Raw genomic sequence first — 22,585 nt, 5'->3', positions numbered from 1 at the left:
ATACTGACAACTTTCCACATACTTCTACAGAGGTTTTAAATGAACTTTACTTTTAAAGCAAAGAAATTTTTTTGCTCTTTTTTCTTTAGTAAGTACCATGGCTTGAACTCCAGGCCTTGCACTCCCCTTTGCTTGCTTGTTCCTTGCCAATGTGCTATCACTGTCTTTTGTTGGTTAACTGGAGATGAGTCTCTCAGACTTTCCTGAGAGAAAAGCTGGTTTTGAACTGAGATCCTCAGATTTTGATCCCCCAGGTAGCTAGGATTATAGAAATGAGCCACCTGTATCTGACCGAAGTTTTGTTTAGAACAGAATACCACTGGTGTTTTGTTTTTTTGAATCACAATGACATGACCTAGACAGTTGGATCCAGATTAAATTCCCAAATCTCTGATCACAGAGTTCCTGAAGGAGGGGGGGCTTACTACAATGTCTGATGGAAACCAATGACTTGTGAAGCCTGGGACCAGGAATGTCAGTCATCCCACTAGGAAGATAGTCTCACAGAACCTGGAGTCTCACCTACAATTGCACTGATGTTGAAGAATCTGATTGGACAAAGGTAAGAGGTGGAAGAACGGATATTAAGAGCATAACTTGCGGGAATGGGAATAGGGCCTAGTGGTAAAGTGCTCACCCTCGTATACATGAAGCCCTGGGTTCGATTCCTTAGCATCACATATATAGAAAAGGCCAGAAGTGGAGCTGTGGCTCAAGTGCTAGCCTAGAGCAAAAAGAAGCCAGGGACAATGCTCAGACTCTGAGTTCAAGCTCCAGGACTGGCAAAAAAAAAAAAAAAAAAGAGCGCAGCTTGCTTCAGGAAGACTGAATCAGGACTCAAAGTTCATCTTTGTGTGATAAAGAATGGCCTTGAACAAGTTACTTGGTTCTTTCACATTTTCTCCTATGTAATGATTCAAAACACAATTTGTATAGGTGAAAAATAAGATCCAATGCAGCAGATAAAGGTTCACTAGTCATTAGTTATTAACAAGTGTTGACTAAGCACTAGCTTTTCCTAAAAAGTTTTCTGCTATTAATGGTCATGGAGAAAGAAACCATTAGATCTCTTCAAATTTGAGGACAAAAAGTACTGCTCCCCTCTCCATCTCCCTTCCCCAGTTCTGTGCTGCAAAGTTTAACCACCTTAGAGATGTAGTATTCAGTCAACACATTATTAGCTCTTCTTTGCATATTTTTTTTTCTGGGGTTTGAACACAAGAGCTTCAAGCTCTCACTTGGCTTTTTAGCTCATGGCTGACACTCTACCGCCTGAGCCACACCTTTCTGTCCAGCTTTTTGCTGGTTATTAGGAAGTAAGAATCTCCTACATTTGTCTGCCCAGCTGGTTCCAAATCTCCATTTGCAGATCGCAAACAAATAAGTAGTTAAGATCAGAAGTGTGTGCCCTACCTCTACTTTTCCTTTTTTTTTTTTCAATTTCGTTCCTTCCTTCCCATGATGGCAATGAAACCCAGGGCACGGTTCTTATTTTTCATTAACTAACTGGCATACTTACCACCTTTTGCCCCGCTATCAGAATAGCTATTTCGGTTCTTAGAACTTTTAGAGTGAGTCCCCAGGAAGACACTCGCAGATTTGTTTTTTTGGGTATAAAAAGTTAACACCTCTTCCAGTTCGGCCTCACTGAAATGAAGAGAAAAAAAGCATAGTCAGGAGGGAAAGTTGTTCTCGAAAATCTTTCTACCTGATTTTATTATGGAAACACAGTAATCAGAAGAAAGAAAAATGAAAAGCCCAAGCTGAAAATTCATCATTAGTACATGGCCAAAAGTAAAATATAGATGAATGTAATCTAAAGAATGGAAATCCCCATGGAGATCTGCACTGTCTAATATGGCAGCCATTAGTCACAGAAGACTAAAGTTAAATAAAAGTAAAGATTCTCTTCCTGAGTTACCCTAGCCACATTTCAAGCACTCAGAAGTTACCCACAGTAGTTATACTAGACAGCCATACTTTTGATCAAGCGTCCAAACCACAGACTGAGAACCAAACACAAAGAGCAACTTGTTTCTATAGGACCCCTGCTTATGAATTTACATACATACATACATGAATAGGCCAAAAATGCCTTACAGTAACCCACGGAGTTTGAAATATTTATCTGTCTTTTCCCAGTGTCCACTCCATTTCTAAATAATTGAAGTCTCTTCACTAGAGGAGCCATTTGTCATTTTAATCAACTATGTCAGAAATAAAGTGTCCTAGCGATGTGAGCATAGCAGAGATTCTGAACACAATGTAATAGACTTACCTAGATGGTCTCAAAAATGACTTGAAATTACTGAGACTGCATGCTATTTATGAACATTCACAAATCATAAAGTCTAACATGCATAGATTTTCTAACATGTGCAGCCACTTCTGGGTGGTCTTTGTATTTTCCTTTTTCTTAAGTTGAGTTTCAAAAGCCACAAGATAAGCAGCTCAAGTAACTATCAAAGATCTAAAGCTAATGGGTAAATAGGAAGCTGCTTCTCCCTGTCAATGTTTTTTAGCTTGTCTGTCTCAGAAAGGTATAATAGGTAAAAGTTGGTCAAAATACAAGCAGCTCTCTACCTGTCTTTTCTTCTGTCTATGTCATGATTACCTCTTCCTTCCCAGCTCCTGCAGATACTTGAGTCTACCAGCCTTGACAGAGGTATCCATATACTCCCTAACTTAGTAAGAAGGAAGAACTGACACTACCACACATTTCTCAGCCATCAATACTTGATACACAATCATTAGTAAATATCATCCAAAATATTTTTATCTCCGGTCTATATAACATATATATGTATATGTGTGTGTGTGTGTGTGTGTGTGTATACACACACATAAATGGTTAATGTCTAGTATCTAGTTATGTGTGCTGGGGAAATACACATCACTTTTTAAAGTCTGGAGATTTTCCTCTTTAATCTTTTAGGAATTTTTGAAGGTCCCTAAGGAGGACCCAGAAATTAAACTTTTAGCTTTAAAGGTGAAGCAATTTTCTGAGTGTAATCTACCTTATTTTCTTTTCTATTTTTATAATGCAGATGTGAGATACTGTTTTTTTTTCTTTGTTTGTATACCTGTTTTATCAATCATATTACTCAACTCCCAAGAATGTCAATGAAATGCTATTACCTTATTACAGAACTCCTATAAAATGATGCATCTGTTTGCTGTGGGTTAAATACACAAGAGGGTGGCTGTCACATCTATACAAGGCATTATACACCATGCTATGTTGTTGACTGACACACTGCCACCTAACTTCACACATAATGGAGAGCTGATGTCTTACTCTCCTCATTATGACTTCGACAATGGAATTCTACTTACTAGGGTTTACAGTTGCCTTATCCTTTATTTTATCTTAGTGATTTTGCACAGCTCTTCTTATAAAAAGGTCTTCTAGCATCAGATTTTACAAAAAATTGTCTTTTATCATCTCTTCCTTTAGAAATACCATTTTAATGAACAAAATGTACTGACTGACTTGTATGAAGATAGAGTTGAACACTAAGATTTTCAGTTCCTCAATATTAACCCCAAACATGAAGGACTTGTTCTATTTTATATAAACTAGGTGTAACCCTCACAGTGTTGAGAGATTGCCAGTTCCTCAGCTCACTAAATCCAGGCAAAATTTGGTCATCTCCACAGCATCAGTAGGTCAGGGATAAATTCAATAAACACTAGAAGCCTCTAACCTCAAATTTCCAAAAGCTCCCTCAATACTTCAAGGGTTGTATACTTTGAATGACTGTCTAGAAAGACAGCCTAGACACCCAACAGCAGTGTTTTGATAACTGAAGCCATGACAACAGCAACATAACTCGCTGAGATATGGACAGGCCAAGCCCATGAAACTTTCCCTCCTTCTGAGAATGATTTCATTCATATCCATGTCGAAAACAAGGAACTGTGGGGCATTTACTAAGCAGAATGGAAGACAGAATAAGATGGATTCTGTTAATCAGTAATGTCTTCTTCTACCTGGCTTGTGTGATGAAGTCTTGAAAGTTTTCTGCATTCACTCCATCCTCCTCCTCTTCTTCAAATTTCTTCTTTGATTTTTTTTCAGCCATTTGTTCTGTTTCCTATTTAATGCCCAAGCCCACAGAAAAGCAAGATAAAACTGACTCTTCGCAAATGCACAGTTCATCATGTTTTCATTATCCTGGGGTTAATTGGTCCTTACAGTAAAAACATTTAATTCTTCCATGTACTTTGCCAACTATAAATTAGATATATTACTACTGACCATTATTTCATGAAATGTTTTGAAAGGTCCAAGTAGCAGTTGAAGAATAAATGTAAATTTTTATCACTGTTTTACTTTCTACTTACACAGCCCATTGAGAAAAAGCCTTTTATAGTTGCTTAGTAACATCTGTGCTTATATTGCAGCTCTAACAGTATTGTGGGACAAGAGAAACAGTATTTTGTGTAATTAGTAAAGATAAGTCTTGGAAGACTGTCTTATAGCAGATTCCAAATTGAACAAATTCTTAGGTTAAGCATAAGAGAAGTTTGAACAGATCTGTAGTAAATTGTTGAAATAGGTTTGGTATTCTTAACATTTTATACAACATTTTCATGCTATTTAAATTTCTAGGCCTGATCTTTTCCTTCTTAAGTGACTATACTTTCTCCCACAAGTATTTTTTTTTTCTCTTTTTGGTGTCAGTACTGGGCCTTGAACGCAGGGCCTCAGATTCTCACTTGGCTTTTTTGCTCCAGGCTGGTGTTCTACCACTTGAGCCATACTTCTGTTTCTGATGTTTTGGTGGTTAATGGAAGATTAGAGACCTCACAGACTTTTCTGCCTGAACTGGCTTCAAACCATGATCCTCAGATTCCACCTTCTGAGTAGCTAGGACTATAACCAGGCATGAACCACTGGCACCTGGCAGCCCTCAAATATTTAACATATTCTGAGATGCATGATCTTAAGACACTTTGCAAAAATTCTAATTAGTGTACTTCCTTGGCTTATTGTATAATTGTTTCTCTATGTAAGATAATTCAGAGAAAAAAGTCTCTAAAACCATTCTATTAGATTCACAGTTCAAGCTCACTCTCAAATAGTTAGCTCTCCATTGTTTACAGGCACAATAACAATACAAGTCCACAAAGGCAACTTTCACCTCATATGCAATAGAGCTTGAAGAGAATATGCCTTTGATAAAAGCTAACTACAGCCACTGGCCTCTTAGAAGTAATCACTTTTCAGCTTAGCAGGTTAAGGTGTGAGGTCCCATCCACATTGACACCAAAACAGAAAGGACAGTACCACCTACCAGAGAACAGAAACTGAACAAAGGTGTCCACAGCCTGTTTCTGACAATGTGTTGAACTCAATGCACAAGACTACTAGATAAACAATTTACCTTGTTGTACACAAGGATAAAGTCACCTAGTTGGTGAGCAAGGATTCTTCTGCGTTCCAGAAGTGCTAATCGTCGACTGGGTAGTATCATCCTCAGTGAATGCTGGAGGTTACTTGATGCTCGCTTGAGAAAACGAACTACCAGCTCCTATAAGTTAAAAAGCAAGGATTGGGTTAAACATCAAAAGGCAAGCTATAAGGGACTGCACAATAGAGATGTGAGAAGAGGTATGTTACACATTTTGACAAACAGGATACAGAGCAATCATGCTAGGCATAAGAGAAAAAAAAAAAAGCAAAAGTGTTTTATTCTCTTTCCTTCTATCAATCAGAAAGCCAAAGTCTAACATGTATATATAACTATACAATAATAGTTATAAAAGTTCTATAATACATGTCGTCCAAATGGTATTATCAGAACATACTGCTTCTAATAAGGCAATTTAGGAAAGGTAGCATTCAAAGACAAGTAGTAGAAGCTTAAACTAGGAGAGATGAAATCATCAAAGGTGACAGAAAGAGTACAGAACTGAATGTAGTGGTGTATGCTAAGAATCCTAGGATTTGGGAGGTTAAATAGGAAGATATCCAGTTCAAGGCCAGCCTGGAATAAATCTTGAGATTCTGCTTCAAAAAAAAAAATGTGTAAGGAAACCTAAAAGTAAATAAGGCATGGAGACCATGGCAGAAAAAGTTCAATGTTAAAGGCTTCCAAGAAGAAAAAGGTCACAATCAAGACAAGGCCCTGGCTCTGCGTTGGGGGACAAAGGGCCTTGAAGAGGTTGTTCATCACCATTCCATCCAGTAGCACTGCTTTCAAATGATGGAACTACAGAATTATGAGATAAAACATCTCTAATTATCTAATCCAGGCCAGCAATGGAAGCTCTACACTGCTTTCCCCATAAGCAAGGATATTGCCACAAACACTGAGCAATAGTTAGGGTTTGCTCTCCAGATCTCTTTTTGGGAAAAAATTCACAGAAATAGTATCATATTTTGCAATGATAATCCAACATCTTTTTGTAGGAAGTCTCATAGAAATCTTGTGTGAATTCTAAACTAGCATGTGCAGTAGTTACTTCTTTTAAGCAACATTTTATTCTTCTTTAATTTGATTTTAGTTCATTGTCTTTTAATGCCAATTTTGCATAAAAGGAAAAGCCGTATAACTGGAGGGTTGGGTTTTATACTTCTCTGCTGTCTGCAGTATAGGGTGGTTGAAACTGCTATATTAAAACATTATTTCTTCACAGTAGAGCAGTCAAACTGACTCTCAAAAAGTCAGTCTCAATTTTCCACTTGGAAAGAGCAGAGCTAACATTTTCCACTGATGGTTGAAGCATTATTCACAACACAGAGTTTTATCTCTGGGTTGTACTGGCTACTTTAAATTCACAAGTTGTTTACTAGAATAACCAATACGTTACAATAAGCCATAAAGAGCTGCCTTTTCCATGTGAAGGGCTAAAAATTAAGAATATAGCCACTTCTGAGTGAGATAAAGCATATCACTTTCTTAAGACTTAAAAGATTCCCTCCCTTGGGGCTGGGGATATGGCCTAGTGGCAAGAGAGCTTGCCTTGTATACTTGAAGCCCTGGGTTCGATTCCCCAGCACCACATATACAGAAAATGGCCAGAAGTGGCACTGTGACTCAAGTGGCAGAGTGCTAGCCTTGAGCAAAAAGAAGCCAGGGACAGTGTTCAGGCCCCGAGTCCAAGGCCCAGAACTGGCAAAAAAAAAGATTCCAACCCAGATGCCCCTCAGTAGACGAATGGATCAGGAAAATGTGGTACATATACACAATGGAATATTATGCCTCTATCAGAAAGGATGACATTGCCCCATTTGTAAGGAAATGGAAGGACTTGGAAAAAATTATACTAAGTGAAGTGAGCCAAACCCAAAGAAACATAGACTCTATGGTCTCCCTTATTGGGAATAATTAGTACAGGTTTAGGCAATTCATAACAGAGCATCACAAGGCCCAATAGCTATACCCTTATGAACACATAAGATGATGCTAAGAGAAATGAACTCCATGTTGTGGAAACAATTGTTATATCACAGTTGTAACTACTTTCAACGTCCTATGTTTATCTGTAGCTTCTATTATTGATGATGTTCTTGTATCACCTTCCTGTGGTTGTACCTATGCTATCGCTGTAATCTTATCTAGGTATATTGGAAACAGTGTTTATGGGTATCGGAAGTAGGAAATTCAAAGGCAATACCAAATTTGAGAGACACAGGGTAAAAAAAGAGAAACAACTACAAAAGCAATACTTGCAAAATTGTTTGGTGTAAGTGAACTGAACACCTCCGGGGGGGGGGGGGGGAAGGGAAAGGGGGGAGGGAGGGAGGGTATGAGGGACAAGGTAACAAACAGTACAAGAAATGTATCCAATGCCTAACGTATGAAACTGTAACCTCTATGTACATCAGTTTTATAATAAAAACTTTAAAAAAAAAACTGTAATGTAAAAAAAAAAAAAAAAAAAAAGATTCCCTCCCTGCTGAGTGCCAGTGGCTTATGCCTGTAATCCTAGCTACTCAGGAAGCTGAGATTTGAGGATCATGGTTCAAAGCCAGCCTGGGCAGGAAAGTCCTTGAGACAGGCTCTTATCTTCAATTAATCACCAGAAAACCCAAAGTAGTGCTGTGGCTCAAAGTGGTAGAGCACTAGCCTTGAGCTGAAGAGATCAGGGACAGTGCCTAGGCCCCCAGAGTTCAAGCCCCATGACCGATTTCCTCCCTTTTATGTGACAGATCTATGTAGGAACCGTGGCTTTTTTTTTCTATAAGCCTTGACCTTTCCAAAGAGCCTGAACTTCCTCATTCCTATGATCTAATCCCAGAATATTAAATCCTTGACATGTTCAAATTATTGGTAATAAAAATTAACACAATTTTTATTCTAGTAACCTAAGAACTTTATGCTATTAAAACTAGTAAATATGTTCAGAGCTGGGAGATGGTACATCTGAAAGGGCCTATGACAAGATTCTGACTTTCAGAGAGCTAGAGTAACTCTGTGGGATAGAAAAAAATTGAAGAGTGATGTACAGTTGTAATGTCTGGATTCAAGTTCCAGTTCTAACATATACAGGAATGGAACAAAAGACCACATTTCTTAGTCCTCGTTTCCCCATTTTAAAATGAGAATGACAATGCCTCCCCCCGAGAGTTAACACAATGTGAGGTTGCCTGAGAAAGGGCCGTATGTAGTTATTCTTCTCCAGGGTTTTACACAGGGATTATTATCCAATGAGCAATCAATTTCCATTTCAGAATGGAATAAATCAATGTCCTCACTACACAGTATAATAAACACAGTTCCAGAGCAAAGATTTGCCTCACGTCACATGAAAGTGAGGGAAATCTAGAAACTTTATTATGCAATAATTCTTTCATAAGAACAATATACTGCTGTTTAATAGAAAAGAGACAGGAGGGCAGGGAAAAGGGGAAGGAAAGGAAAAGGACAAGTCCCAGGTTCCATAACAGTCTCACCATCTGTTCATCCTCTTTGGCAGCCCAACTGGCACTGAGCGTCTGACCTCCATTGTCTTTTGTCAGGCGAACTTGCACATGCTGGAGATAGGCAGAGAATGCTAATCGGGCCTGCACTCTGCTATAGAAATCCAAAACAACATACTATTATGAGACAGCATGGTAAACCTCCCAAATGTGTACTTGCCTCTCTCAAGGAAGGCTAGGAAGTATGAAGTCATTATATAGTCAAAGAATGAAGAGTCCTACTGATTTTTATCATTATTAGCATGGAGAAAAGCACAAAATAGGGCTTCCAGTTCATCACATATTGTTTTGACCTTTTAAATATCTTGTGTAGGATATTGGATATAAGTACTGAGTTTTCACAAAAATCTCCATAGTAATGAAAAAAGAGGGTTGTGCACTGGAGGCCCTTCAGGATATACTTTATCAGATAGTACAAAAGCACAGATTTTGCTAGGCAACTAACATTTATAATATTCAATAGTCTCCAAGGCAGGAAACAGATAAATCCTACGAAGAAACATTTGAAATCAAAGTTTAAGGTCATGCATTTCTCAACTATAAGGCAGGAGTGGCTGGAGCTCAGAACAAATGAATGAGGTCCAAAAGAGTTTGGCATAGATGAACCAATAAGCCAGGATGAGCCCACATGTGAAGAGGGAAAAAGAAAGTCTCAAGTACGGTGAAAGGCATTAGAGGTACATCACTAAAGAATCTTGACGGTTTTCTGCCTGGTGATCGTGGATGCAAATAAGGAAATCTGATAAAGCTACAGATGAACTATAAATGTATCAGACACACTGATAGATTTTACTTCAGCTGCTAATTGTGGCAGATCTGTTTTCTTTCAGGCAAGATTTTAGTTACTTCAGCTGATCGGCCTTCTGACACTGTAGCCAAAATTACATCAGTGCAGATTAGGGCCCAACACCAACTTTGTTTACAATCCTCACACATGCAATCACTGAACACTTTCTACTCATATTCCCCAAGGTTCACAGGAAGGATTTGTCCCAAGCAAACTGGAAACCTCAGCAGGGCCAGGACTAAATGGCCTATGTGTGCTAGAGGTCTGGGGGACAAGAGAGTTAAGCTGAGAGTCCACTGGCTCTTCAGTTTTCACTCACAAGAGCTTCAGAACATGAACTATAAATAAGGCTAGATCTTTGTTACTAATAAGGATAGCTTATGGGAACACAATATGAATTCTAACCAATAAATTTATATTTCCAAATGCCTTCATCAAAGACAATAACTACATTTTTGTTTAGCTAAAATGTGCATTACTTTCCTCTGAAACATTTCCACAAGTTTTATCATAACAGATTATTTTAAAGTCAAAATAATTTTTGAAAATCTTGCACTTTGATCAACCAATTCACAAGCAATATAAAGAGCAGGAAAGAGCATGTTCTAAACATCTTCAAATATAGAATACCCAAGTGCATTGATTGGTCCTCTTATATTTGAACATGAAGGTGACTGAAAAGGAAATTACTGCATTAGGTTAAGATTGCATTGTTTTGAGGCAAATCAAATAAAAAAATTACACTTTTTCATTTGTTTAAACTCAGGGCCTTGTGCCTGCCAGATAGGTGCTTTACCACTGAGCCTCACTTACAGCCTATAAAGCTTACTAAAATGACTCTGGGAATGTTAACACTCAGATTTTCTTAAAGGTGTCAGTCAGACTGTCAGACTGTATGCTGATTAAACTCACTACTAGACATTCTCTTTCTCAACAACACTGTCCAAACCTGAACTCTTAGCACATTCTCTAATGTCATCCTTTGTTCTTTCAGTGTAAGACTTGGCCTTTATATATTTAATAAAGGCCATGGTGCATAAGTATCTGAGCTTCCTTTCCCTTTAATTTTTACCAACTGTACTCAACCCATGCTTATCTCAGGCTTATAGGAAGATAAATGCTTCCACTGGCTTCTTCTCACCTTCAAGACCCTTCACTGCATCCATTTCTGTCTCTCTAATGCTTTGGCCATCAAATCCTCCTGGCTTCAGTAAACATTCATCAAGTAGCATCTGTGCATCTTTCCCCTTCCTCTCCTAGGGACTGTTTTCCCAGGCCTGTTTCCCATGGATTCCTTGGGGGAAAAGGGAATTATCACCCATCACTGCTTGTTCTACCAATGTACTTCCGTTTGCAAATTTAGTCTACAAATAAGCTTGAGTCCTGATCTGCCTGCTTTCCTTTCACTGAAAAGCTATTCCACATTTGTTTTCTTAATTCATAAGTTCATGACCGCTATTCCACATTCTCACTTTGTATGTGATCACAAATCTAGGAATCTCTTTTCACTCCTAACCCTAATGGGCATCTTAGGCATTCCACACTCTCACCATGTATCTGTTACTGTATCACTCCCTCTTACTTTTACACCTATCTCTTTACTGCTTTTAGGTCTTGTTTTTTTTTTTTTACTGAATTATTAATTAAATGATTATATTTCACACAGCTACCTTTCCTTTTCTTCTATTGGTGGTCTATAGTTGCTGAGTTAAACAGAATTGCCAGTCTCAACCACTCTATAGATTTTAACTACTAAATGTATAATCCTGTTCCACCTTGACCTATAAAGCTCTTTTCACTAATGAGTGCAGAGCACGTCCTCCATGTCCATAATGAAATCCATTATTATTTTTTTAATAATTACTTATTTATTGTCAGAGGGGTTACAGTTACATATGTTAGGCCATGGATACATTTCTTGTGAAATCCATTATTTTTCCTACCATGAAATGACTCCTATATTCCTTATACTGATTGATGGCATCATCAAGTTGCCCAATGTTGAATTCATTCTCTATCAATTTTACCTTGTGACTTTCATCCTACCTTGTTTTCTCCATTCCTATATATAACTACTGCTCTCATCAATGCCTTCATCTTGCTGGCACTAAACAACTTTAACTTACCTCACCTCCCTGCTTGCCTTTCATTTCTTCTCTCATCAGCCACTTTCTCACAATGCAACCAATATTTACCTTCTAAAGCAAGATCAGGTTCTATCATGCATCTGCTTCACCATTATGCAGGGTTCCTCTTAAGGCCAATCGCAATCTAACAGCACATCAAGTTCATTCCCAATTTCAGGGTCTCTGTACTTTGTTCTTCCTGGAGTGGTCTGCCCCTTGACAAATCACAGGACTGACTGACTATCATTAAGAACTCACCTCAAAGGTCACTTCTTCATGCCTGATAGCCACAGCCTAAGAAACCTGACAGTACCACTCAAATACACCATTTTATTGTTTTCAGTTTTTCTTACTGTCTGAAATGATGTTGCTTTCTTTCTGTCCACCCCCCCCACCAGAATATAAGCTGCAAAACCCTACCTTGGGGCCCCACAGTAATGCTATATGGCTTAAGACAATTCTTGGCACAAGTAGGGCAATAAGCTGTTGATAAACTGAAAAACTATACTGTTATTCATTCATATCCCACACCCCTATGCCTTTATTTCCTCTACTACATATCTAGCATTCTCATGATCACCAAGCTTCCTTAGTCAAGATGTGGCTCAAATATCACCTCCTCCATGATGTCTGGATAGCCCTCATTCCTTTTTCTGTGTCCTAACAGTACTTTGTTCTTATAGGCGTCAAGCCCCAGCTCTTGTAAGGGTCTCCCATACCAAACCATAAACAAGTTGAGTAAGCTCTGTCAAAAGTCACTTTGTGGGGCTGGGGATATAGCCTAGTGGCAAGAGTGCCTGCCTCGGATACACGAGGCCCTAGGTTCGATTCCCCAGCACCACATATACAGAAAATGGCCAGAAGCGGCGCTGTGGCTCAAGTGGCGGAGTGCTAGCCTTGAGCGGGAAGAAGCCAGGGACAGTGCTCAGGCCCTGAGTCCAAGGCCCAGGACTGGCCAAAAAAAAAAAAAAAAAAAAAAGTCACTTTGTGCTCCAAATGATGAAAAAAAATGCCCATCAAATATTTGTTTGGCAAATAAATCTTGAGTGTGTTCTGTAGCTCTATGGACAAGTAACTTAACTTCTGTAGGCTCTAGTTTCCTTAACAATAGTAATGTCTAATGGTAGTCATTAGCACTGTGAATATTAAATGAAACATAACTGGAAAACCATTAAACCAGTAGCTGGTACACAGGAAAAGTTTGCTGTTATCATTAACTATTATTATAATGATAAAATATACTTACCTTAGATTTCCATTATTTTGCAGAATCTGCATCAGATTAAACTTAGATTCTGGCTCCTGAGTCTCAATTTTGCAGCATTGTTCAGTTTTATCCTCCCACTCAGGAACTTGCAAAGAATTTTCTTTAGGTGAATTTTCTATCATAACAGTCAATGAGGAAGGTATGTGTTTGTCTTGATTTTCTTCAAGAGAACTTGAAGACTCCTCTTGGGAAGCTTCTTGTTCTTCATCTTCATTGTCTAATGTAACCTCTTCCTCCTCTTCACTCTCTGACTCAGTTTTAACATTCATTTCAGCTGGTTGGGTAATCACTAAATGCGAAGAATCACTAATGTTGCTGAAAAAAGGATTAAATTTTCCTCTCTCCCAATACCTTCCTTTTATCTTGTTATTAAAAACCCACTTTAAACCAAAGCCTGAACAAGACACAAAAATAACAGCAATCATATGCCACTCTCTAATCTTACTCTAAGAAGCCCCCCCCAAAAAAAACTTATTATGGTCTTCATTGTGATGTTTCTCTTCATACCCAATGGCTTCCTTCCAACGTAAGACTACCCCTTACTATCTCCACCCTGTCCCCAAAAGACCCTTGACTAAGTACTCAGTGCTGGTTTTAAGAAAAGCACCCTTGAAGAAAGTACAAAGAACAGGAATATATTTCATTGTCTTTCTCCTCCACTGTCTTATATGTTCTTTAAGAACAGGAAGAGTTTGGGGTTTTTTTTTCTGGTAATGAAACCCCAGTGCTTATGCTCCTGACACAGATACTATACAAAGGAAAGAAAAAGGGGGTGGAGAAGGTGGGAGAAGGAAGTCAACCTATGTGTCAGTCAAAAACAGACTGACCTGCTGGACACTGGTGGCTCACGTCTATAATCCTAGGTACTAAAAAGGCTAGGATATGAGGATTGAGGTTAGAAGCCAGCCGAGGTAGGGAAGTCCACAAAATTCTTATCTCTAATTATTGTGCGCACAGGCATGCACACACAGAGCCAGAAACAGAACTATGACTCAAGTGAAACAGCCTTGAGCATAAAAGCTCAAGGACAGTGCCCAGGGCCCAGGTTTAAGCCCTAGGACCAACACACACACACACACACACACACACACACACACACACACACGCGCGCGAAGTGGAGCTGTGCCTCAGTGGGAGAGCACTAGACTGGAGCATAAAAGCTCAGGGACACCCAGGCCCTGAATTCAAGCCCCACAACCAACCAAATAAAAGAGAAAGAAAGAGAAAGCACTTAACATAAGAGACTCTGAGAGAAAAAGAAATTCCCCTTTATCTAAAATATACATACCACTCATCAATTTCAAAGGATGAGATGAACTTACCTAATCATCAAAACACTGCTCAAGATTTTATTAAACTCAGATTAATATTAGTTCTGAATTATCAAGTATTTCTATAACAGAAAAATAAGAGCAGGAGCCAAAATGTGTCATTCAATAAAAATTATGGAATGGATGATTTTTAAAAAATATTTTCTTTCTGTAATTAAATTTCAGAAAAAAAATAAGTATATGTAACTAGGGAAGTTCTGACTTGAGTACTGAGTAAGAAGCTGGTTGATTTGGAAAGGCAGGACCTAGAAGATGATGTAGTTTGGTGAAAGCTCACCAGCAGGTACCTGGGTATTTTGGCCTTATTGCCCTCATTCTGCCACTCCGTCGTCTACGTTTTCGCACCTCCAGAGACAGGAGCTTCCTCTCATAAAGAGCAGCATGTAGTGTGGCCTTTGAATTCATGCTCTCTACCTTCAGTTCTGGTGCTCCATCAGTAATCGTTCTAGGGGAAAAATAGCATGGCAGTTATAGCCTTTCAAAAGTCTTCTTCTTTATTCCAAGGCTAAGCTTCATAGAATCTGGAAAGATGACAGGCTGGTAAGCTCTAAAGGGGTTGAAAGATAAAGGAAAATACTAGAGTCTATATTAAAGCTTTACTAATAGCCTATCTAAATTTCTTAAGTTCTGAACAAATACACACACACACACACACACACACATACACACACACACACACACACACACACACCCTAAGTACCTTTAAGCATTCAGTAATACTGGCTCTTAATTTACTGCAGAGATGGTAAAGCTCTATCCAATACCTTGTGTTGGGGAAATAATAGTAACATTGTCACTGTTGAGTGTAGACAAAGGTGTTGATTAGTGCTATTTTAAGCTTTATTTCTACTCTTATCAAACATCAGAATGTATTTCAACAGTGCGTCTTACAGTTTGTAGAAAAATTGAACAAAGCAACTGTGCTTACAGAAAGTTTTCAGCAAAAATTGAAGTAGAGTTTTCATAGTGTTTGTGTGTGTTTCAGGCACTGTCACTGAGTTTTTGTTTTTGTTTTTTAAATTAAGGCTAGCATTCTACCATTTGAGCAACAGCTTCACTTCTGGCTTTTTGGAGCTTAATTGGAGGTAAGAGTCTCATGGACTTTCCTGCTTGACTGGCTTCAAACTGAAATCCTCAGATCTCAGTCTCCTGAGAGGCTAGGATTAAAGATATAAGCCACCAGTGGCCAGCGAGTGTTCATATTTTTTAAGTATACCAGAAAGTGGGAAGTAGAAGTCTTTTGCTATTCAGCAAGAAATTTGTTTGAAAGACTTAAATTGATATCTGAGATATAGGGATTTGAGAAAAGAACATCTTGATACCTGGTTTATTGGTATTAGTTATAATTTAGTACATAGTATGCCTTTAAATGTGTATAGTATTTAATAAATACAGAGCTGATAGAGGTTTTGAAAGGGAAGACAAGCTGATGATACATGTAGGTAAGCAGCATGGAACTGACTAAGACTTACAGGGCAAGTGTCTCTGAAATACTCACATCTCTTACCATGAAGACCTACCAAAGTTCCCCCTATCCTTTAGAGTCTAATTAGCTTCAGACAGAGATAGAAGAGGTGGCAGAAACACTCCAGGTGCTGAGTTAGGGCAGAGTATAGGTCAAAGGAATTAAGAGTCAGAAGCATGGATAAGGGAAGTAAGCAGATGGAGGGCCAGGCCCTGGATGGGAAATGGGATGGAGAGAAGGGGCAAGTAGAACCTGCGTCAAGTACTAAAGAAAGGCAAATCACAAATTAGGGAAGTGACATATATCAGGCCTAGTCTACATAAGGTCTGAGAAAAGTACAGAGCAGAGATAACCATACCATGAATGAGCGAGCTTTGAGTCATTAGGTCATAAAAGGATCTAAGTTAGTATCTGAGAGCATGTACCTAACTTTGCATACTAAGAAGTCAAGAGCAGTTAGCTATCTGAACTCTCTCTGACTTCCTAGATCTCAAAATATATTCCCTTTATGGTCAAGGAATCCCTTAATCTCCTCTGGAAGTTATCAGTTTGTAAGTGTGACGCAAGTGCTGTGCTGCTTAATCTATTCATGACTTTCAGAGAGGGATTTCTAAGTGAGTGGCATGGACAGTGAGTCTTTTAGAGGCCTTCTCTTCAGAACAGAACATTGAGCCAAGAGCAAGGAACTGAGTTCCTGACTGGCAAGCAGAAATGGGGAGCCAACTAATCAATTTATTTAAGTGAGGTATCACTATGATGCCCAGGCTGTCATAAACCAATGTCCTTTATATAAACAAGAACATCCCTGCCAATATTGCCAAGAACATAATTCTTTGGGATAGGGAGGCATTCTTTCGGGACAATTAATAAGAACTCAACAACAACAAAAAAGTTCTAAAACTGTGAGCCCTAAAAGCTCAGAAAATTGGAGAAGCTACCAAGAATTTCCATTTCCAAGTAACTCCAAGTAAGAGATCCTGGAGAGAAAAGCAAATGAGGGTGTGGAATTAAGAGTGGGAATTAAGAGTTATCTTAGGGCAAGGACTATGCTTTTCTTGTTGATCACTATATTCACGATGCTTATGAGATGGCCTAGCTGATCTGTCATAAATGCAGAGTAATTAAAACTCAATTCTCAGAATACTCTGGAGTAGTTCAAGTTGCAGAGCACTTGCTTTGCCTAGTAAGTAAGTGCAAGCACTTGATTGAATTCTACCTAGTACTACCAAAAAAATAATAATTATAAATAAGTTGTAGTGCCTTTAGCTATATCTACTCATTTTATTTTTTATATTTTATTATGAAAATATCTAAACACATAAACCCAAATAACCATCCATCATAGTCCCTACAATCAATATTTCACATTTGTTTCATTTCACACACACACACAAATTCTTCTATCTATTCATCAACATATTCAATTTTTTAAGCATTTCCACATTGCAGACAATCAGAGGATTTTACTTCTAAACATTTATCTATACATATCATTACTAATTAGAATTCAGTAATTGTTTTATAGTTTTGATAAGCTAAAAGTTATATACAATGAGATGACCTAGTACTAAATATCCACCTTATGGATAATTCAAACTCTAATATTACTGTCATCTCAGAAAAACGTTCTTGCCATTCCCCAACCAACTCTTCCCTAAAACCTTGAAAAGCAATCACTTCTGTGAATTTTTCACCATGTTTTATCCCCTTTCAAATTTCATACAGATGGAACAGGGCAGTATGAACCCTTTGTGTAAGATTTCATTCACTCAGCACATTTCTGAGATTCATCCACATTGTGTGTATCTGCACTGTTTAAATGATTCACAACTTATATGCTCCCTTGTTGGACACCTAGGTTGTTTCAGAATACTGTAAAGCTACTATAAATCTATCAATACCAATCATTTTGTGATTATGCTTTTCACTTCTGTGTGTGTGTGTGTGTGTGTGTGAGAGAGAGAGAGAGAGAGAGAGAGAGAGAGAGAGAGAGAGAGAAGGGGGGGGGTCTGGTGCTGACCTAGGACTCTATTCTGGGCCAAAACTCCAGCCCTGTTGTGCACTGGTTATTTTTGAGATAGGGTCTTACTTTCTGCCCGATTTGTTCCTGGACAGCAATCCTTATTTTTCACTTCCTGCTGTGGCTGGCATGACAGGCACGTGCCACCATGCCCAGTTTTTTCTTTTCTTTTGAGAATTCAATGACATTTATTTTGGATCTTGGATAAGAACAGAAAGCCACTGCCAGAAAACAGCCAGTCCTGAACATGATAGCCTGGTGGTTATCAGATTTTACACAACTGATAAGTCATAGATGACCCAGCTTCTTTTGTTGGAAAATATTCTTGTAACTTTTCTGCCCATGGCCTGGAACCATGGTTCTTCAAATCTCAGCCTCCACAAAGCTAGAATGATAAGCACTGGCCACTGAACCCAGCTATCAGCTGAAAGCAGATCTTGTGCATGCCCAGCCTGGCCTGGAATCTTTATCTTCTCTATTTCAGCCTCTCAAGAAGCTAGGATTACAGGCATGAACAACAGATGCTCAGCTATGTTACATCACTTCACCTAGGTAAAGATCTCACAGTGGAATGTGCCACTATGAGATGGTAGACTGGAATGTGATCCTTCTATGCATGCTTCCCATGTAGTTGGGATGACAAGCATATATCACCACACTTAGCTTTTATTGGTTGAGATTAGGTCTCTTGAACCTCTTGTCCAGGCTGGCAACCAATAAAAGCTTCTTCATTTCCAACCTGCATGACATCACTAAAAACCTGTAGGGAAAAACAACCTTTTCTGTCAAACTAAAATGTCTTCATTTTGTAACCAGTCACCATTTTGTATCAGTATTTCCTTGTATTTATATTTCTGGGAATTATTTTCTTTTTTACTTCAATTGTAACTATCATCTGTGGGGATGAATCCTTACCAACTGAGTTAAAGAATAAACCCTCCACCCCCTTGAGTGGGAACATTCCATTGATTTTACCAACCTCCTCCAAGGGTAACCATCAGCAGCCCATTCCCAGCCAGCTGTAAAGAATGTGTGCCTTTGCCTCCAAAGGACACTTTCCCCCAAAGGACAGTAGGTAGGGCCTTCTGCTCCTGTCTAACTTAGAGTATTGTCTAACTTCTATTACCCTGGTAACCAACTGTAAGCTTAGCAACCAATTCTAAGCTTAGCAACAAGAAGAACTCCTTGGGTTAAGTTAGGAGAAACAGGTAGCCTGGTTTGATGTACCTGTCTAGCTCCAGGGAGAGTGATAGCAGCACAGCCTTACAGCCTTCTGTACGAAAGTAAAATGCCTCAGTGAAATTTCTTGTGTATCTATTCATTTTCTGACACCAGAAACATGTGTTTCCAACAAACCTGAGAAGTGGCACTGTACTTTTGAATATGTTTGAGTAAGATTGGTGTTATTACTGTTTTGTTTACATGCTTGACATAATTCACCACTGAAACCAATCAGTCTGGAATTTACTTTGTAGGAAAGTTTTTTATCACAAGTTCTGTTTTCTTAGTAGATACAGTGCTCTTCAAAAATTCTATTTTAGCTTCTGTCAACTTATATATGTTTCAATGAAGAGTTTATTTCACCTAAGTTGTCAGGATAATAATTAACAGTGTTCTTCGAATCCCTCCATATCCTAATAACATCCATTGCATGTCTATAGGATCTACAACAATATCCTCTCTCCTCTATCTGATATGGTACAGTATTTTCCCTCTCATTTTCTGGATCAGTTTACCTAAAGCCTTATCAATTACAGTTGCAACTATCAAAAGGAAACCTGCTGAGAATGGTACTGGGGATGGGGACAGGGAATATAATAGAAAGGTAAAATTAATTGGAATACAGTGTAAATGTATGGAGATGTAATGATTAAATCCTTCCCTGCATAACTAACATAAGCCAATTTTTCCAAAGTAAAAATTAGGTCCCTGGGCACCAGTGGCTCACACCTGTAATCCTAGCTACTCAGGAGGCTGAGACCCGAGGACCACAGTTCAAAGCCAGCCCAGGAAGGAAAGTCCACAAGAGACTTGTCTCCAATTAATCACCAGAAAAATGGAAGTGGTACCATGCCTCTAAGTAGAGTGCTAGCCTTGAGCAAAAGTGCTCAGGACCAGCACACGGGCCCTGAGTTCAAGCCTCATGAATGGAAAAAAATAAATTAATAAAAATTAAAAGGTAATCATTATGGTTTCCTTCTTTAAGAAAAAATTGAATTCACTCTTCTAAGGGCTTAAATGAGAAACCAAATTTATCTTAATTAACAAATGCAAAACAAGCTAGCTATAGGAGATTTCTTTCTGATTGTTAGTGCTTTATAAAAAGGCACAGCACAAAGACGATAGAGTATCTCAAACTCTGTTAACCTAAAGATGTGTCTTTAGGTTGAAGAGTTTCTACTGTAGCTGCAGTCTTTGTTGAAGCAAAGTCATCTCAGCTTTTACTTCTCTAAGACCTTTCTCTTTCTTACTAACCACAAAGTCATAGGGATTTTATACATTTTCCCATTCTGTGGCAAATGGGAAGCACATCTGGTCAGTCCCATAGGGCAGGAAACTATATGCCCCAGGTATGTCAAGGTCAAAACATACACTCTTGCTTGAATCATTCATGGCAATAGTCTTAAAAAAAAGTTCACTAATACTCTGATCTACCACACAGCCAAACAAGAATACTATTAATAGCTGAAATGATATACATGTAGTCATAATGAAGTAAATTTCAAACTCATTTGTAAAAAGCATTCTGGCCTCATAATACTTTTTAATAGGAAACATTTCTACGCTACTCTAGGCTGAGCAAAACTGAAATTGGTTCTTTATAACATTATACTCAGTCTGTGCATGGTCATACATGTACATGCAATGATTTTCTCTAATTAGAAAAGTCAGTTACCGTGTTCTTCCGGCCAATAAGCTTCTTCTTGGGTTTCCCCTATAAAAGCAGAAAGGACACCTGGGTCAGAGACCACTGTTCAGATATTCACCCTGGAGTTCACACACTCAGGGCACTGCAGTCTTGACAGCCTTATTATGGAAACTAAGCATACAATTGAGCCACCAGGGGCTTCTTGAGAAGAAGCAGATCAACTGAGAACATTCTTAGAGAGTAGAATACTGTGGCCTGGAAAAAGGATCAGTTAAAAATGTAAGGAAAAGGGCAAAAAAAAAAAATTATAGAGAAAAGAGCTTACAATGCCTTGCCTTTCTCCATCTACTTACAAAGCAAACCATATCCGCTCCTCACAGCAGTCACGTGAAGAAGGCTGTTATTAGCCCCATGGATATAAAGCAGAATGATGCTTCAGCATCCTGTCCATGGCAGGGCTTAAATGGCTTATATTCCGGGCTAGTGTTTAGGTCTCACTTGCTATGTTCTGCTCTTTACACTTTCATTAAGCTATTTTAAGATAGGAAACAAAACCCATAATTCCCATGAAGTTACAAAAGGCTATTCATCAGGAATAGACTGACAACCAAAAAAAAAAAAAAAAAGGGAATGGGAGTGAGAGAGAAGAGATAATTTCCTTTGTCTCTAAACTAAGGTTGAACTCTAACCATAAAAACCAAGTCCCATTCATGTTTAAATTGGCTTTTCTTTTTGTTTGAAAACATCCTTTCCTCATTCCATTTCCCTCTGCCAACTTTATTTGTATTCATTTATGTATGTGCATATTTAGCACAATGTTCTCACCTTTGTAGGTTCATGTATCTACCACCACAGAGGAGATACTGGACATTACCTACTCCCACCACAGGGACCTTTAGTAACTACTTATTTCGTTTGCCTCATTCATATCCCCTTAACCTGTTTATTCTAGAATCTTGTCTGAGTTTATAGCTTCAAACCAATGATCCTCCTGCCTCAGCCTTTCAAGTGCTAGAATTACAGGCACGTGTTACCACACCCAATTACACATGTCAGGGGCTGGGAATATGGCCTAGTGGCAAGAGTGCTTGCCTCCTATACATGAAGCCCTGGGTTCAATTCCCCAGCACCACATATATAGAAAATGGCCAGATGTGGCGCTGTGGCTCAAGTGGCAGAGTGCTAGCCTTGAGCAAAAAGAAGCCAGGGACAGTGCTCAGGCCCTAGGTCCAAGGCCCAGGACTTGCCAAAAAAAAAGAGGCTTCTACCAATTACACATGTCATCACAGCTCCAATGCTTTTATCGCTATACTACTATTAAGAAAATGCTTTCTAAATTGGGCTAGTACACCTGTCCCTAGCCTATCTATTGTGCTCCCCTTCCCCTTTATGGGAAACACAAGTAGTATGGAAATATCAGGCATCAAGCACCGAGTTTATGTTGGTCTAGAAATAATTCTATGCAGCCTGTGAAGGGACCCATGCAAACACATATCTCTTTCTTAACATTAATTAGGTTATATGCTATACCTATTAAATATGAAAACTAATCAAGAAGCAAAAACACTTCCTAGATATTAAAATCAACTTGCCCAAATCAAATGTAAATAAAATAATAGTCTCCTGATACTGAATAAAAAAGACAAAGCTCAAGAGTGACTTAGAATTTAAGATGAAGTTTAAGAAATCTCCAAGACTGTAAAACTAAGACATGAGATGGGGAGCATGGAAAAATACAGAAATAGAAAGAATATGACAACCAGAGTATTTATAATAAAATGTCCACAG

General features: G+C 38.6%; 1 protein-coding gene across 15 annotated transcripts in view; it reads right to left on the bottom strand.

Moving 5' to 3' along the window:
- Positions 1 to 22,585, bottom strand: part of Ttll5 (tubulin tyrosine ligase like 5) — a 237,689-nt gene that overhangs the window by 131,776 nt on the left and 83,328 nt on the right. For all 15 annotated transcript variants that reach the window (XM_048362476.1, XM_048362477.1, XM_048362480.1 and 12 more), the window contains 7 exons: positions 20,825 to 20,863; positions 14,731 to 14,888; positions 13,092 to 13,401; positions 8,906 to 9,026; positions 5,391 to 5,537; positions 3,994 to 4,097; positions 1,520 to 1,647 (listed from right to left, as the gene is read on the bottom strand). In XM_048362476.1, coding sequence (XP_048218433.1) covers positions 1,520 to 1,647; positions 3,994 to 4,097; positions 5,391 to 5,537; positions 8,906 to 9,026; positions 13,092 to 13,401; positions 14,731 to 14,888; positions 20,825 to 20,863 — 1,007 coding nt within the window. The remainder of the gene's footprint in view (positions 1 to 1,519; positions 1,648 to 3,993; positions 4,098 to 5,390; positions 5,538 to 8,905; positions 9,027 to 13,091; positions 13,402 to 14,730; positions 14,889 to 20,824; positions 20,864 to 22,585) is intronic.

Source organism: Perognathus longimembris, chromosome 14, assembly GCF_023159225.1.
Source record: "Perognathus longimembris pacificus isolate PPM17 chromosome 14, ASM2315922v1, whole genome shotgun sequence".
Classification (NCBI taxonomy): domain Eukaryota; kingdom Metazoa; phylum Chordata; class Mammalia; order Rodentia; family Heteromyidae; genus Perognathus; species Perognathus longimembris.
The sequence above is the reverse complement of the archived record's forward strand: the minus strand, read 5'-3'. Positions and strand labels throughout refer to the sequence as shown.